The sequence below is a fragment of the Drosophila subobscura genome, chromosome U (genome assembly GCF_008121235.1).
Source record: "Drosophila subobscura isolate 14011-0131.10 chromosome U, UCBerk_Dsub_1.0, whole genome shotgun sequence".
NCBI classification, from domain to species: domain Eukaryota; kingdom Metazoa; phylum Arthropoda; class Insecta; order Diptera; family Drosophilidae; genus Drosophila; species Drosophila subobscura.
In genome coordinates, this window is record NC_048534.1 from 22,555,482 (window position 1) to 22,573,840 (window position 18,359).

At 38.3% G+C, this 18,359-nt stretch overlaps 1 protein-coding gene and 1 long non-coding RNA gene across 3 annotated transcripts in view; both read right to left on the reverse strand.

Annotated features, from left to right (window-relative positions):
* Window positions 1–13,571, reverse strand: part of LOC117902540 (ABC transporter G family member 21) — a 28,524-nt gene extending 14,953 nt beyond the window's left edge. The window contains exons 1-2 of one of the 2 annotated variants that reach the window (XM_034813975.1): window positions 13,382–13,571; window positions 12,874–13,348 (exon numbers count right to left, since the gene is read on the reverse strand). In XM_034813975.1, coding sequence (XP_034669866.1) covers window positions 12,874–13,304 — 431 coding nt within the window. In that variant the 5' untranslated portion in view covers window positions 13,305–13,348; window positions 13,382–13,571. Of the gene's footprint in view, window positions 1–12,873 lie in introns of both variants that reach the window. The other variant, XM_034813974.1, reaches the window with a different exon arrangement.
* Window positions 13,572–13,934: 363 nt separating this feature from the next.
* On the reverse strand, window positions 13,935–16,346 carry LOC117902541. The gene is made up of 2 exons (XR_004649409.1): window positions 15,631–16,346; window positions 13,935–14,202 (listed from the first exon to the last, which is right to left on the reverse strand). It is a non-coding gene; the product is annotated as an uncharacterized LOC117902541 (long non-coding RNA).
* Window positions 16,347–18,359: the final 2,013 nt, after the last annotated feature.

An 18,359-nucleotide genomic window follows, 5' to 3' on the forward strand; every position in this document is an offset into this window, starting at 1 on the left:
TTCTGTTTGGTGTACCCTGCAAAGGAGGGAGGTTTGATTTTGAGAAGAAGTTTGTAACGCAATGGCCTGAGGTGGCCTGTTAAATATATGATACATAAGAAGAAATGTCTGCTGATTATTTTATTGCCAGGACTTTAAAGTGATTCTGCATATCGAAAATATGTTCACCCAACTGCACATAGAAACGGTCAAACTGCATGACAAAAGAGTATTCAATGCTTCGACCCAGTCCGCCGTTCTCTTTCTTTGTTGTTGTTAATGCATTCGCTTCTCGGAAGAACACCCGAAAATAACTAAAAGAAAGATACAAACGACTTAAAAGCGAAAGAACCCAAGACACAAGAACAACAAGCACATTCTTGATGGCATCACAAACACATTAGTAGAAGAGAGAAAAAAAGAACATGAAGAAAAGAGAGAAGAGATACAAGAAGCAGGCAATCCGGCCCGGCCCGGCACGGACAGACACATTTTGGTAAGCAGTGAAAAAGAGACGCAAGGAGAAGAGGAAGAGAGGCAAGGCAATTTGTTTGAAATGTAGGTCTATAGGTTTCACGAAATCCTCTATATGGGGGCCAACAACAGAGCATGGCAACAGCCCCGAGAACAGATGGAGTGAAAGATGAAGCGGATGAGTGCGTCTTTTTCTTTTTTTGCTTTCCTTTCCTTCCATTATTTTGGCCATTTCTTGATGGCAAGCACGCGATTGCACTGAGAGAAATGGACTTGGGAGTATTAACTGCAGCTAAGTGTGTCTTCTTTGGAAGTCTTAAGTCAACTTTTGTAGCTCAGAGAAAAGATCTTGGAGTGCATGGCATTGGTACCCACTCCTAATGAAATCCCCTGATGGTTTATCTGTTGGATTGGAGCTGACTTTGGAACAGTTGCTCCATCACTTTGTGCACCTTGACTGTTTGTCAGTTTCTTGGCTTTTTGGAAAAAATCAACTTTAAGTTATGAGCATTAGCCGCATTTTATTATGGTTCTTTTGCTTGTTGTATTTTGGACTCTGTTTAATCTCGTGTTATTGTTGTTGATCTTAATGTTACTTTGCCACAAGACTGGTGCATTGTATGAGCTCCAATGTTGGAGTGTGTGAGTGACTGCAAATGAGTGTTTGACTGGCACAAAATAAATTCTGTGAATAAAGGGTAGACGGGGTATGAAGGGTTATGCACATCATTTTCAAATTTTAAACTGACTTTAGAATAACTCTTAGAATATCTACACTTTGGTGCATGGACTCTATCCCATTTCGTTCTGACTTGTTTACTCCTTACAATATTTGTTTTATATTTCCAGTTTTTTGTTTTTTCCATTTGTTTATTTGCCTTTTATATTGGTGCCACAGCAAATGCAGTCCAATTGGTCGAAACAAAAAATTGCAACTCATAAACTTTGGGATTTGATGCTGCAGCGCTTTAAAAGCAAAAATCTCTTGCCGCAGTTTCCTTTTGGTTTTTTTTCTTGATGTTTTTTATTTATTTATTCTGGCCTAATGTCATTACACAAAAACGATTCCAGCCAAACAAACCGAAGCGAATGAAGCAAACGAGTCAATGCAAAAAAAAAACAACAAAAAACAAAAAGTGTACCAAAGCAATTTGTTTTATGGCCCGGCGTCTGGCTAAATGCATTTGGTAAGCATTTTATTGCTCTGGCAGATTTTTATTTTGCGATTTTCGTATGATTCAATGCTGGTCAGCAGCCGGCCCAAAAGGATAGTTAGACGAAATGCTTTATGTGCGTGTTGTGCAACAGTTTGCCGGTCGGGTCTCCACGCCAGACCTGTGTCTCGGTTACCGGAAAATTAACTAATATCGGGGGCGCCAATTAGGCCAGACGGTATTTATTTTAATGGCACAGGGGCGGCGTGTTGTGGTAGAGGTGCCCTCGAAAACACGAGCAATGGGTGTTAGGTGTTAGTTTTAGGAGGTTCACGTAACCTCCTAACTTGACTTCCTGAAAATATATTTACTTCCTGGTGCATCTAGTGCAGTTGGGTAAGTATCAGAAATAAATTAAAACACTCAGGTAAGTATTTTTTAAAGAAATAAAAACAAAAAAGTGTACGAAATGTTAATTATAAATGAAGCCTCTATGAATAGTTTTAATTTCATGAAAGTTGAATATTGAATACTTGGAATTTTGCTGGAAATTAAATTAAAAAAGTTAAGCAGCTCATGTGTGTTCATGCATAAAACAGTTAAGAAAAGCTGCAGGAATAATTCGAAGAATTATGTAACTTTCTAAAATACATTTTCAGACAAACGATTTAAAGCTGCATTTGAGCGGCTTTCAACTTTGCACTGGCATACAATTCGTAGAACGAAAAGTGAGCTTAGCACCCGCATTATTTTGAGTATCGATTGCGGCAATCATCTTGAATTAAGTGCTACTTAGGTGTCATAAGTGTGTATTTAATAGTAAGTTACAGCTGTCGCTCTTTGATAATTTCAACTCCATAAATGACTTGTCGCTCAAGCACTACTACTGCAACATTTAATGAAGTACCTGTGGCTTTTCTCAGGTATTAAGTTGCAACTTACTTTGTTAATTTGCTTATTTATTCAGGCCGAAATGCAATTGAACATAATTTCATGCACATATTTTACATTTACATTAAATCAGGTTATTAAGTGAAAAATGTAAAAGTCCCAATTAATTAAATGTTCACTTCATTTCATTTGGAATAATCCGACAATATTGAAATTGCATTAACTACACATGAAAATACATTACATTAAATGTTTGTGGTGCGAATGTGGCACGGTGTTACGGCAGACAAAAGCCAGAAAAAAGAACAGGTAATAAAAACTGCAGTTTAACTCGTAAAGTAGACTCGTATTTACGTATACGCCATGTGGTGCAACCGTAAAATGAATATTCGTAAAAGCCAAACAAAAGATGGAACAGAATTGCAACAAGAGAGGGAAACGTTATAGGTGATTGTCTCGACAATGGGATACCCGGTAGTCATTGCGGAAATAAAAGAGGTATACAAATCTTGCCTTAGATGCTCAGCAACGCTGGGAGAGAGCGAGTCACTTGTTTTTCTTACTCTTAAGGTTTTTATTATGCTTTAAAGAGCCAGTAGTACTTTTCATTGTAATTGTAATACATCTATTAAAGAATATAAATAAATTACAGAGTTCATTCACTCAACCATCTCTGCCTCTCTCTTACCTACACTTGCCTGAGTTCAATATACCCCATGCCCACACTCTATGGTGTACCGGGTATACAAAACTAATCAAATGTGGAATAATAACGAGGCAGATGATGACTGGCACGGCACGGGTTCAAGAACGTTCATTTGGCATGAACTTGCAAAGGCCGTAAAATCCGTGCAATAGAAGTGAATGCACTCGACCAGCGGCAGTCGCAGCGGCAGCCGCAGCAGCGAAAAAGCAACAATTTTGAGCTCTTTAAATAATGATACTCGTAGTACAACAGAGCGGGAGAGAGATATATGGACCTACTGCTGCCGCTGATTCCTGACGCTGCAACCGCAATTTAAACTAATAACTTGCAACAACAGCAACCATCGGTAGCAGCAGCAACAGCAGCAGCAGCAACAGCACCACAACAATGGCAATGACAACAATTTATTTTTGAATTAATTTTTATTCGTTTTGCTAAGCAAGAGCAACAACCACATCTACATGTGCCATCAGCTGCAACAATAGAGATACTCCGTCTGTGTGCATATGCACTTTTCAACCACAGACTCTCTGCTTGGGGCACAGTGGCTCTGGGTGTGGAGAAAAAGAGAAAGGGGTAATTCGATTTGGAAAGGATTTGAACTAATTTCATTTCTGTATTATGTGTGCTTGAAAGTCGTAAACCCAATTAAATGTCATAGCTTTAGGGGAGTTGTTGTGCACCAGCGCTGTGCAGTGTTTCGCTGCTGTTCTGGAATGCCTTATGTAATTAAGGTTTTTTTGGATCATATTAAGATATTATTTTTGGTCACTAAATAATTTATATATAAATTATAAACTGAGAAGAAAATTCCACCTTTCATGGCATCTGACACCACTGTGCACTGTGCATGGTGCACGGCGCTGGCGCTGCAGTTGGTCTTCGGTTTCCAGTGACTGTGACTGTGACAGTGACAGTTGTCAAAGAGCGACGCCGACGTTGGCCTCCATTGCAGTTCGCTGCCCCCCCGCGGCGGTGCAGTTGTCCCCAGTCACAGTCCCCCATCTTTCTCTCTCTCCGACGCTCTCTTTATATGTTCCACTCCCATTGCCATGTCCCACCGACTCGCCTCGCTCGTCGTCAGTCATCAACGCCCGCGCACACGTGTCTCTCTGTGCTCTCTTCCCCGCCCCACGATCTAGCTATACATCTCTCTCGCACTCTGTTCCCGTGCTATTGGTGACTCTTTCGCTCGCTGTGTTATTGACACTGCCAGGCCTAACGGTAGATAAAACCCAAACGAGGCAGACAGCGCCTCGCCGGGAACGAAATGGGATGGGACGGGACGGGAAGCGATCCAAGTCGAGCCGTTGAGAACACAGACCTCCGTCTCTATTTAATTTTCTATTCCAGATTAAATTATAATAAATTGCAATTTTTCTCTCCTTTATTTGCTCTGTATGTTTTTTGTTTGTTTTTTTGTATCTTGTTTTGTGCGCATTTCGTTGCGCAATGCGTTTTCCTGTTTCGGTGCGGTCTGGCAATTTGTTCTGTCATCTGTCGTCGTCGTCGTCGTCGGTGGGGTTTTCCAGATCCAGAACTCCGGGAACCGGGATGCATCTGGGCGCCCACACACGCACAGACAGACCAGAACGAGAGGTAAGTACAATATGTAGATACTACGAGTATGTACATACTTGGAAGGGAAAAGAAAAGCACATCTCACATCTCAGACACATTCGATGTGTTAAAGTTTGTTTGCTCTCAATCTCAATCCAGAAAAGTGCATTCAACTTGCGGTCGAACCAAAAACAAAACAAAACAAAGATTCTAATAGAATCTACAAATACTATTTGGGGTATTCCTGGAACACACAGTGTTTGCTCTAGATTGGACTATAAGATGTTCGTTCATCAGCTGAATGCAGCTGTTCTATATCGAATGCATTTATAGTGAAAGTTTTTTGCTGCAGCAGAACAGACTCCACTGCTTAGCGAATAGTTTTGCAATGAATGTAAATCTTTTACAGTGCTTTTGATTCATTGTAGCACAAAGTAAATGCAAGCATTTAAAAAATTCCATTACACGGATTCGTGGCACATTCCAGAGATTCGATGATTGGTTTAACTTATGGGCAGTTCTTACAGCGAATCAAAATTCTATTTTGAAAGTACACACAGAGCAGACTCTTTACAGCCATAGAACATGGCCATATAAGTACAAATAATCACAAAAAAACGATGACTAATACACCGAGAAATGTTTGCCAATTTAACGATTTAAAAAGGATAAAAACCACAACCCTTTTAATTCCTAACAAACGGAAACAAATAAATAAAATGACCAAATAAACGCCTGCATTGCTATAGAATCTATGTAACAATTTAATCCCTTGGAATGAATTTAAACTTTTAAAGGCTTTCCTGCATTGAAAAGGCACAAAGTCAAAAAAATAAACATTTACTATTTACTACATGTATTCATCCAATTACTCAAAATTCAAATGAAGTCACGTTCTTGGTAGTCCTTTTATTATTTCAGACAATTCCTACGACACAAAATATTCTCTTTAAACGAGTGCTGAAAGGTGGTTAGCCACACACCCTCTCAAAGTTGTCTCTCTCACTGAAATCTCTTTGGCTTCAACATATCTTTTGTAAAATAATAGTCAAGAGGGGGCGAAAAAAAGAAAAAAGGGAAATCAAGTAAACCAAGAACAGGAAAAATTCCATTGAAAAATAAAACATTTAGATTGAAAAATGGTTGGTAATGTGGCACATCAATACTCATAGTAAGAGAGAGCAGGGATTCTGACTAAAATGCATTGAAATGAAAAATGTCGTTTTCCTGTGGTGGCAGCAATGTCGCGCAAAAGTTATTCGAATCGAATGGGAATGGAATACAACGGAAAGGATAAACTATGGAAACTAAATGGAAATAAATGAAAATAAAAGCTAGATTTAAGGGTACATAAAATGGCCATAGTCAAGAGATGAATCAGACAAATAGTTTCTACATACAAATTTTGTGACCTAAACATTTAAACAACTTCTGATGAGTTTTTATTATGTACATTTCTGTACCACAAATATTTCATTTTATATTTTCTCATACAATTTCTACAAACCCAAAGCAAGTTCTCAGCTTCTTTGCCATTTTGCAATAAGCCAACAGAAAGGACTGAAAGCAAAAAGGACTGCAAGTACAAATACTCGAATTCTATCATGTTTTTGCTTATCACACGGACTTTGTTTCTTAGATTTCTCATGCGAACAAAAGCCTTTCACATGCAAATAATAAAATGTATAGCATAAAAAAAGACACGGAACAATGCTTGATGCCAGGAAGACTTCTAAAGAAGCAAAAATAAACATGAACAATACTTGAGGCTACAGGAGGACTTCTACTAAATTGCCAGCTTACATTTCCTAGGAATAAGCTTTTGTGATGGCCAATCGCAGCTGCGCCCCTTTCGGGTTGGCTTACCTGTCAAAAAAAACTATTCTTCTATGAACCCATCCACAATCCTTTTGTGTTCTATCTACGCTCTAGCCAGCACATCTAGGCCCGTATATGAAACCCAAAACCCAACCCAAAAACCCGAAAAATATATATTTTGCCTGAATTTGGCACGCCTGTGGATCTGTCGCTGCCGCTGTCTCTCTCTCTCTCTCTCTCTCTCTCTCTCTCTCTCTCTCTCTCTCTTTTTCCTCTCTCTCTTGCTGCTGCGACTTCTGATCCAAGTTGATCCAAAACTTGACCTACATACGCGGGCGCCTAACAACTCACAGCAACCGGTTCATTCTGGTACAGCGAGAAGGAACCCAAAATATTTACGAGCATGTATTGGGGGGGAATTTCTAATAAATTTGATCCTGACTTTAAGTGGCTTTTATTTATAGGAACTCAAAGAAAGAGAAACGTTAGCTTAAAAAAGCTTTTAGCAAAACGAAAAAAGAAACCCTCTAAAGATCTTTCTGTTGAAGATATTCTACCTTTGTAGATTTAATTTTGTGTTTAGTTTTTTTTAATTTTCGGTTCCCTCTTTTATCCTGCCAGAAAGTTTCGACAGCTTGCCGTGGAAAAAGTTAAGAAATTCTTTCTTATTTTACTGTCAACCACACAGCATATTTTTAATTTAAGTTTTTCCCTCAAGAAATACACTTCATCAGCGTATCCAGCAATCCGGCAGCTTATGAGTTTTTCCAGCACAAAGTTTACTCTGTTGCAAAATACGTGGGAGCAATGCTTATTGGAAATTCTGTGTCATATTTATTTGCTTAGACACCAAGTCAAGTGAAGCATCTTTAACATACGAGATTTGTCAATAATGCACTTTGACGTTGTACAATATTTATTTGTGGCATAGATATTTGCATGCAGCAAATCCTTTGGCAATGCTCAGATGCATTTCAATGCATCTTTGATGTCGGTTTTTTGTAGGCCACAAACTATTCTGCACAGAAAGAAATAAAATGACAGAGAGAGCCGCAAGGAATAAACCTTTCTCCTTTGCATTGCCATTGCATAATTGAACACCCTCCAAGCACCCTCCCGACACCCACTTTTTTGCCACTCTCTGCTGCGATTATTGCCCATTGTTTGGGCAAGCCTCCATCTCCCCTGCCTGCGACTGCCATTCGTTGGATACTTTTTGTGTGTGGGCCGCCACTGTCTATGCTCGGAGTCTGGGTCGTCTCAGGGTTTGCTCTACTCCACTTCCGATAGAGTTTTTCCATAAAAATAAAAAAACACTCACGCTGCTAGAAGCCAAAGCAAAATAAATAGAAAACTCCCTAACCCGCCGCCACACAAATGGTTTGTTTGTGTTTCCCCCTCTCTGCCTCAGAAAAAGAGTTCAACAAACTTTAATCGCTTGAGGAATTCGATCCCCAAGCCAATTGTTTTGGTGGAGAGAATCCACAGAGAGAGAAATACTCACTCAGCAACAACAACAATGGAGTGCTCCTTGCTATGGGGACTCAAATGTGGTTCCTCCTCTGCTGTTTACCGAGTTTGAGTATTTCCAAGTTCCATAAACAAATTGTAAGTTTTTTTCTTGGTTCAGAGCATTTTATCCACAGATGGTTTTACATAAATGGCGCAAAAATAAAATGAATTTAACGCTGGACAGATGTGCGGAATTATAATAGAAAACAATCTGAAAGAGGAGACTGTTGAATGAGTTCTCTTATGACAATAAAGGCTCAGGAGAGGAATGAGTCCAGTACTTGTCCAAGAAAAATACAAAGGACAAATTTGTATACATTTAGGAATGGTTTTTTGGCTGGATAAAGGGAGCCTATATTTTTTTGGAAGCCTTAAAAAACGAAATACAGAAAGAGGGGCAGAGTACATGTAATATTCGGTTTTTAAGTACAAACAAATCAAAATCCTCAGTCTATTTAATATCTAAACTGTAGGAAGATATTGAAATAAATGATTTAAAATTGTATTTCCAATAAGCGGTCTTTAAGAACAGTTTTTATAAAAAAAATTCCATAAATTAGCTGCGAAAATGGTGAAAACTTCTAGAATTATAGATACATAAAAGTTCTCCAAAGAACTAAAAACACTTGCTACAAAAAGTAACACTAGCAAAAACCTTCAAGAGCTCTCAACACTAACTGACGTGCAAAACGACCCACATTCACCTACAAAAGTCTATTTTCCCATTTGAACTGCAATTAAGTTCGTGCGATCCGCAGAGTGGAAATTCGTTACACAATTGTGTTTCGTGTGTTGCCCTTTTGGAGACTGTGGATACTGTAGGGAGCTCAATTAAAGTGTGGGCTATAATGCAAATACGTCGTGGAAAATCAAGAAATAAACATAATCATTGCCATTTTGGCCGGGCCACGGCGATCTGTTTTGCAATTCTTAGACAAAAGGCAAAAGCTCTCTCGTGGTCGCTGGTGATTTCAATTATTTATTTTAATTCGTTTGTCACTCGGACATGGACATGGAGCTGAGTGACGGACTGCCAGCCAGCCAGCCAGCATTATGGAGCGACGACTGACTCCAGCAGAGAGTTGGGCCAGTCAATTACGTGCAGAGAGAGAGAGAGAGATATCTGAGATCTGAGGGATCTGTGCTGGGTGGTTTGGCGAATTAACTAAATTAAATTACAATGAGAACATTGTTGGGTCGCCATGGCAGGCCTCATTATCTGCATTTAACATAAATTTTTCAATTATTATGCGATTCAAAGTGCACTCAATGTCGCAGCTGTTAAATGTATGTACGCTGTTGTTGTCGTGCATGCATACATCTTGCACTCACTGTGCACAGGCACTTCAGGAATTCAAATTAAAGTTGCGCTTTTTTCATTTGTTGTTTCCTTATTTTTTGTGCACAAGTGGGGCATATTTTGTAAGCCTTATAACAAGCAAGAAGGAAGTATTTTGCAACAACAAATATTCTTCAAAAACCAAAACGAGTCACTTGAGATATGCATTCTGTATTTCTGTATTTAAAAGAACCTCTCAAAATGTTCTATAGTTCTAATTGACTTCTTTTGGATGCTTTTGGAAGTCGCAAAGGCAATTTAAATGCATTTAATTTGCTGCATCTCTTGCGCCTGGCTTGTCTTCATCTTGTGGCACGTTTTATTTTCGCTTTTGCTGCTTTTATTGCCTGTTGGCAGTTGGCTGCTGGAAGTTGCTCTTTTTTCTGTACGTCGCTCTCTGTTGTCGCAATTTTGCCTGAAAATTGGTTCAGATCTGACCCAGTTTGTTTTTGGTTGCAGCCGCAGCAACAGCAGAAGAGGCTTGGAATGGATGCTCGATTTGGCAGCTGCAAAAACCACTGTGGCTGCAACATGTTGCACAGTGAGAACTTTATGAACCACCAAGGAACAATCAAGGAATGAATCATTCAGAATAAACTTGCAACAGGAATTTACTTGCAACCAAATGAGACTCATCAAAGAGGAAAGGGAAACAGATTTGAATGGATGATGGGATTTGTTCGAATCACTTCAATTAATGAATAAATCGCTCAGTAAAATAAATGTTCATTCACGCTGTTTGAGTGAGAAACAGAACTTATTTCATTTGTATCAGAAAGAAGCTTTTGAATATTTTTTGGACCAACTTTCTGTAAAAAATAATCAAAAACTAACCAAATGTTGCATTGCGAATCAAATTCCTTGGCTTTTGAGTGTTTTGATCGATTGTTTCTTTCGCAGTTTCTATCGATTATTTCAAATCTTTATTAAAAAATCGCAAAAATTCAAATATTTAAGTGTAGAAATTCATGGATGTACTTTTTTTTATTATTAGTTACATTTTTCAATGTTAACTGAATGTCTTGCATGAATCTGTTACACTTTAACTGGCTAGTCGTGGTTTTCCGCTCGTGAATGGATCACGTATTCAAAAGCTGCAACGTGAATGGAATAATCATTCACTGGTGTCGTGTATTATTTACTTTAAAGTTTCACTAGTTTATATATGAATCATTCATTGATTTGACCACTGCACAAATATGACAATACAAAAGCTCTTCTTAAACTAGGAGTTATGTGGATTAAAAACAGATAACAGCAGAATAATAATTATGTATAGTTGGATGCAGTGTAGCGTGTAAATTTGTGCTAAAATAAATAAATGTATCTCTATGCACAATGTTAAGTAAAACCAAATTCCAGAAAAATGCCAGAAGGGATGGCTGCATCAAAGGAATTGCTTGGCAAATTGTGTATCAATTGATTCTAGTGAAAATGGCTCAGAAATGTGTTAATAAAATTGCTCAGAAATGTGTTAATAAAATTGCTCAGAAATGTGTTATTAAAATTTCATTTAATGCAAGGCATAAATTGTAACTGACTCTTTAAAAGGAAGTAACTGAATATTTGCTGTGTTTTCTTATGGAACAGCACATATTCCAGTGAACCAGAAAAACAACAAATTTCAGGAAATGCAGCGAGAGACAATATTCAGTTACATTCAAGATTTATAAATATTGTAGAATATGTTTCTTAAACAGCTGCTGGCAATACTGGTCGCATGTAGATACTTGTATTTAGATGTACACGCGTCTGTGTGTGTGAATAGTCCCCCTCCACCCATTAAGTGCAACAAGGCATGGGACATGAGTAAGAGAGGAGCAGCAGCAGCAGCAACAGAAGTGCAACAAGCAGCCTCCATCCGAAAACCTGCTCCTTGCTTCAGAATTCGGTTCTGTTTTTCGCTTTTTTTTCTCCTGAGGCATACAAAATTGTTGTTGTTTATTTTGTCTTGAATGCTCTTACAGCAGAGAGTCTCATAAATATTCACAACAGGCTGCAAGCTGCAGAGAAGAAAGCAGACATACATAATTAAATCTATGAAGTGCACTTCATTTGTGATTAATTTTGGAAGAAAATGTGCTCTAAACATAGGAATGTCCCCAGAGAGATTAGGGGATTTACGCAGATTTAACGCAGAGACAAACATATATTGGGATGGCCAGAAAATGGAAATATTCTTGAAACCATTTATTGGACTTTATATATTTCCAAAAGTTATTAGCTTTAAATTTACTTGCAAGTAAAAACTGTACGCTTTAATTTTTTGTAATGGTGTCTTAATATTTATTTTTTGTTAAATAAAAATCTTCTCTATTATTCTTTTTTTGGTTAAAAAACTCTACAGGGTATGTACCTTTTCGACGTTTAACTGCATTTCCCCAGTGCATTTTTTGAAGCCTTTTTTTCGCAAGCGCTTTTCTTTTATTCTGACTTAATTTTTTTGGTCTTTTGTTGGCTTTGTGTGAGCGTGTGTGTGTGGCTCTCGTGTACATGTGTCTTCTTTTTGTATCGGTGTAAATTGTAACCCAAATTTTAAGGTGAAATTGCATTTTTGGCCTGTTTTTTTTAGTTGTTGGCGCTGCAGCATAAGGTAGGTAGGGGATGCGAAGGATGCAAGCTCCAGCGATAAAGCAGATGCTGCAGCTTGCAGGTTTTTATCCCCCACTCTCTGTGTCGCTTAGCCTGAAAAGCCGAATGATACCCTAGTTAATCTCTGGACAAAAAGGCAGGCGGCAGTCGGCAGTCGGCAGGGGGCAAGTACGGGGAGAGTTGAAGAACGGGTTTGTAGGCCGATGGGTAATCAATTAGGGCAGCGCAGCATACCCGTACATACGTGGCTAGGAATTGTTGCCGTTTCCGTTGGGTGTCAGCCGCAAATTAACCAAGCAGCACTTTTATGGTATAACTTTAATGTGCAATAAACTTTTAACTAAGTTTTAATTGAGCAGCAACTAAATGAGGGCATAAAGGATCAAGGGAATTTTATGCTTTTAATGAAAGTTATCCAATGGGCAGCTGCAAAAGAACAGCACAATTAATCGGCTTTTAGCTGAGCTTCTCATAATTATAAGCGGAGCTTTAAAAATATTAAAGGTTTGCCATTTTTTTTTTGCAATTGTAACCAACAATACATTTAAGCTGAGGATTAGCAGAGCTTAAGCTGCGCATGAAATATTCATTCAGCGAGCATTAAATGTACTTTCAATGAGCATATTTAAGTTGCATTTTAAGCGTATTAATTTATGAAAAATGTATAGAGCTTCACCAACGCTAGAACTTTTTTCATGAAAAATTCACCCTTTGATTGGCAACACTTTCCCCCACACAAAAAAAATTAAATAAATATACACACACACATCTACACACATATTTATAGCGCACTCCGCTGCTTGTGCCTCTTGTAACGAAAATTGGGTCACTGTTGATTGAAAACTCACCTTTTGGCATCAACTAAAATGCTTTTGCCCATATTGGCCAGTCCATTGGATGACGTTAGATTATCCGTACTTGGTATTGTCGTCTGTGATGTGTGCGTAAATTCTGATGATGTTGAGCTGGAAGATGATGTAGAAGCCGACGACGACGCTGAAGACGCCGACGAAGATGTTGTTTTTTCTACCATATCTTTTGTTGCTGCTGCTGCTGCTGCCAGTTCTGTTGCAACTTCAGTTGTTGCTGTTGTTGTGGCTGGCGCTGCTGCCGTTGTCGGCTCTATTTCGATTTGTAGCCGACAATCGGCTACGATTTTGGCCAGATTCCGACGACTGGCACTCACCAACGGTACCTGCTCCGTTGTCTCGTTGTCATTGTCCGATGATCCCATATCGACTGTCTCAACACTTTCCACAATCATCAAATTCATTGGCATTTTTTCGTAATTAGTGGCTGATGTTGCTGCTGCTGCTGCTGCTGCTGCTGCTGGTGTGGCGTTGGTGGCGGCTGTTGTTGCTGCTTCACACTTTGTCTTCTTCTTGGCTTTCAATTCTTCGGGTTCCTTTGGAATTTTTGAAATTTTTGCCGTCTTGCGGATGGCCAGCGGTCGAGACAGTGGCAGTGGCAGGGGCAGGGGCAGGGATAGAGGAGCAACTGCAACTGTTTCCTGTTTATCTGCTAGTGTTGCTGTTGCTGCTGCGGCTTTTAATGACTCTTCTACAACTTGTTCAGCTGCTCCTGCTGCTGCTGCTGCTGCTGATGCTGTTGCCGTCGAGTTTATTACCAACGAAGTTGCCGCAGTGGCTGCGGCTCCTACTGCTGTTGTTGTAGTTATAATTGCCGGCTGTTGTTGCTGGTGTTGCAGATGTTGCTGCTTTTGTTGCTGCTGCTGTTGCAGATTTTGTTGCTGCTGTTCCTGCTGCTGCTGCTGCTGCTGTGTTGCCACTGCTGCTGCTGCTCCACCTTCTGGTATAATTGTTGCAAAAATTTGTTCGCCAAATATGAAAAGATCCTTGGAAATAATCATTATCACCTTTTTGTGAACGTTTTGCTGCCCTTTTTTTTGTTGCTGCTGGCGGCTACTTTTGCTGCTGCCACACTTTGTATATATCCCTCTTATATATCTCAGCTTTAAATGTAAATCTGGTTTATATACCCAACGTTTTTGGGTGCCCTGAAACACGTTTCCTTTACTTCAATGCATTAAACATATTTTGTTGGCAGTTTTTTTTCGCTTTTTGGGGATTTCTTTAAAATTTCATAATTCCTCCCGTCATTGTCTGGTTTCCGCTTTTTCCTTTTTTACTTTTATATTTTGTTGAATTTATGGAAGGCTGTAATGAAAGAAATGAAGGATGGGGATACAATTAATACGGTTTCATGTTTTTGGGCGTTTTTCAAGGGATAAATAAAAGCTCAAAACGAAGCAAAAGTTTGCTTGAAAAACATTTTCAAACTTTGTTTGCTTTGTCTTCATGAGTTTCATAATATTTTCTCACAAAATAATTGCTTTAAAAGTTGTTTGCATTATTTCTAGGTCTTCTTCACATATTTCCAAAAAATTAAGTGCAATAAAGTTTTTAACTACTCGTATTAGGTGCTATGATAGTTTTCCCATTAAAACTATTTTGAGAATTAATGGGAAAATGGAAAAGAGTTGGGAATTTTAGAAATAATTTTAGTATGTCTGTTTACATATTTTTGGTTTCAGTAAATCATTGTTTCCTTTTGGTTTTAATTAAAATTATAAACTCAGAGAATTCAAGCACTTTTAAAAAATTGTGAAATTGAAAACATTAATTTTAGAAATTGCTTGAATTGTTCGATATTTAATTGAATGTTTAATATTCTTAAATTTTTCTGCGGGTTAACTATAATAATGTACACTTTTTATTTGATATTTTGGCTCAAAGTTAATAGTTTAAGAATTTTTTGAATACGAATTGGTATAGCAAAAATTAAGAATGAAATGTAAATTAAATTCTTTACAAATGTACACTTATTCGTATGGTTTTTATTAAAGATTTCGATTTGAAAGAAATATGGTATAAATTACACTTATTTTCGATGCTTCCAAAATGTTATGTTAATTTACTAAAAGATTTCTTCTTGTTTTATTACATTTTCTGAACACACATACATGTACATACATACATACATTCACATAAATATGTTTGTATGTTCTAAGCTTAACTTTTGTTTACGCTGTTAAACGGTTTTTTACTAAAGTCGTTTAGGTTAGCATCAAAAACGCACTTGAACCTTTTAAAAAGTTCCTATTTTCATGAGAAATAGCACTTCTATATTTATTGTTCAATAATTAATAATTTCGATTGCAGTTAGAAGAACTTTGAAAACTCAAACACTGGGAAACTCTTTTGTTAGGCGACTCGGCGTCTAAGCGTCTGAGCGTCGATACTGATTCTCCCTTTCGCTTCTTTTTTTTAATATATCAACTTCAAATTGTTTCTTGCACTTGAAGCTAAAGAGAGAGAGAGGAGTAAAGAGCAAAGAGCACAAAAGCGATAGAAAGAGAGAACCAAAAGAAGGTGCATCTTGTTGCTTCTCACACACAATTGTATTTGTTGCAATTTTTATATTACTTTTCACTCGCTTTTGTTGTATTCTTTGGCAATATTTGTCAATTAGCCCGCGCGAAACAAAGCGCCAGAGCAAAACGTCAGTTTTTATCGGTTGATTTTTTGTGTATGTGTAGGAGAAATTTGTGTATATAAAATAAATATAAAACAAGAAGAACGCACCCCAGAAACAACAAACGATGGAACGTATGTATTAAAATATATATTTTTTTGATGATGTTAAAAATTGTCAGCACATTATTTCACACACTTTTTATTTGTACGTTTCATGTTAACATATTCACACGGATTTCGAGTTTTTCCTTTTATTGATAATTACATATTTTTTGTTGAAGGAACACTTGGCGCGGGGGGCAAAGACCACAGGTAGGACGAGGAGAAATTTGTATACAATTATTGTTGCTTTTTGCTGGAACGAAGAGAGAGAGGAGACGCACGCACGCAACCAACGATCAAACGAACGGGGGGAGAAGGAACGGAACGAGGAAGAACAGCGCAGCGCGTACGACAGAAAACAAAACGAAGAACAACAAAATTGTGCTTTTCAGGCAACAACGCGAATTCGGCGCGCTTTCAGCATTGAAAAAAACATCCAGCGGCGGCGCCCGATTTCGATCTGATCGCAGGGACCGTTAAACGCTCCCCAGTTGCTGCCGCTGCTGCTGTGGCGGTTCGGTTTGCGCTGCCGGCGTCGACGCTGAAGAGCGAAGCCTGCCATGAATGACATTCATTCTTCTCTCGCACGCGCGCTCTCTCTTCATTGTGGGGCTGCTTTGCACGTGCGTGTGGCGCTTACTCTCACTCAAGGTGAATGTGTAAAAGGTGGGGTGCTGGCAAGAAAGCTCTCTGGAAAGATGCGGACAAGATTACACTGGAAGAGCCAAAACAAATAATTGTTGTTGTTTTGTACATCCTACATAGGCGTACTAGTTACAAGATATTAAATGATAATTACAACTTAAAATTTAACTCAGGTGGAAAAAAGTTCGTGCGCACATAGGAAAAGAGAGTGGAAAAGTCCACTGCCGCACCCTGTATAAACACAACTTGCTCTCACTCTAGTCAACGGTCTCTCTATTTTTCTCGTTCTCGCGCTCCCTCTCTCTATCTTCATTACATTCCAGTTGAGAGCATTTCTTTTTACATTGTATTACAAGCTCTGTTAATGCCATGTAATCGCTTTACAGTCGCGTACCGCTGATAATGCTATTGATAAAACTTTGTCAAAGTCAATAAAAGTTGTTGCTTTTGTTACGGGCTGTTGTTTCTGCGCTAGATTGATCAGCAAATTCGACTTGGTGATAGAAATTTAAGGTCTTGATTGGAAACCCAGAAGTCATTCAACACGTTTTGGAGACGTTTATTTCTTGGGTGGAGCGGACAGCTTTTCAAAAGATGTTTTGGCTCGAGGTTGTCACTAAAATATGTTTAGTAGGGTTCTGCGTTTGAAAGTCAACTGTTCTTGATTGTATGGATAACGTTTTTGGGTACATTGATCCAAAAAGCCTATGAAATGTAAAGAATTGCAGAATTTACAGTACCCACCATCCAAAAATGAATTTGCTTTTGCGGAAGTTTTATCGAAGAATGGAAGCCTACCAGAAATATAAAGAAACTCAAATAACCTTTATATCAGATCTGTACCATCCATACTTAGTGTCTTGCATTATGTACAGATTTATGTATTTATGTATGAATGTATGTATATGTATGTACATATTACTACCACTGCTTCAAGAGAACAGTCATTAATCTTAATTTGCATGTCTTCAATTGAGTTTTCAGTAGCATTTCATCACTATTCGCTCCGATTAATATAGCTTGTGGCTAACTACAATCTAGAAGAGTATAACTCATAAAGATATGAAAACAAAGCCATATTCTACTTCCAAAACACTCTCTTCTAAGTTTTTCACTAGAAAGAATCCTTTTTTAGTTTGTTTCGCATATTCAGACTTTAATTTAAGTATTCATAAGGAAATATGCCCCCCTAATTCGAATTAAAATTATTTTCTAATTCGTCTTAAAACTGTCATAAAATAAGTACTTTTTCCGTGTATGTATGTACCCAAGTGCCTCTCCCTTTTCTCTCTCTCTCCTTTTTTCTTTTGGCAAATTAGCATTAAAATCTTATCAGTCATTAAACTCGCACTGAGAGAATGTAGCAAGCGCTGCGTATACGCAATTTAAATGCGTGAAAAATATATATAATCATGCTCATATACACATGTACACATGCCGGGCAAGAGAGTGTGTGGACTTGAAATTTAACGACAATAAACTGGGTCTTTCATTTGGGTCGTTGACCAAATTCAAATGGAAAATACCATCCATCTAGCTGCATTTTAGGCCTAAATAATGATGATTTTTCACTTTCTTCCTGCCTCCCCACCGCACGCACGCACCCAGGAGGCTTTTGCCTCCTGGCCACATTATTAAGTTTTTTATTGGGTGGCCATAAACCCAAAAAAAACAAAAAAGTAGAACCGAGAATAAAAAGTCAACGAACAGCCGCCGCCGCCACAGCGTTTCTTTTCCCGTTCTGGTTGTTGTTGCAGTCTACGCTCTTTTTTCGTGCGTTGCGTTGTGTTGTTGTTGCTCACTTCTCTATAAAAAATGTTGTTCAACAATTTGTTCTTCTTTTTGTTGGTTGTTTTTTTTAAGTTTTTTGTTGCTTTTTATTTATACGCACAATGTGCAAAATGTGCGAGAATGGCGGGCAGAGACACACCGATACGAACATTTACGCACATTCATGCACACGCACTTGCTCTTAACCTTGAAAAAAACACACACAACACAGCAACTGTTGTTGCTGCTGATACTCTTTATTGAAGGTAGTCTTCGTTTGAGTTCATAAACGGCACTGGGGTTTTATAAGGTGGATTTGA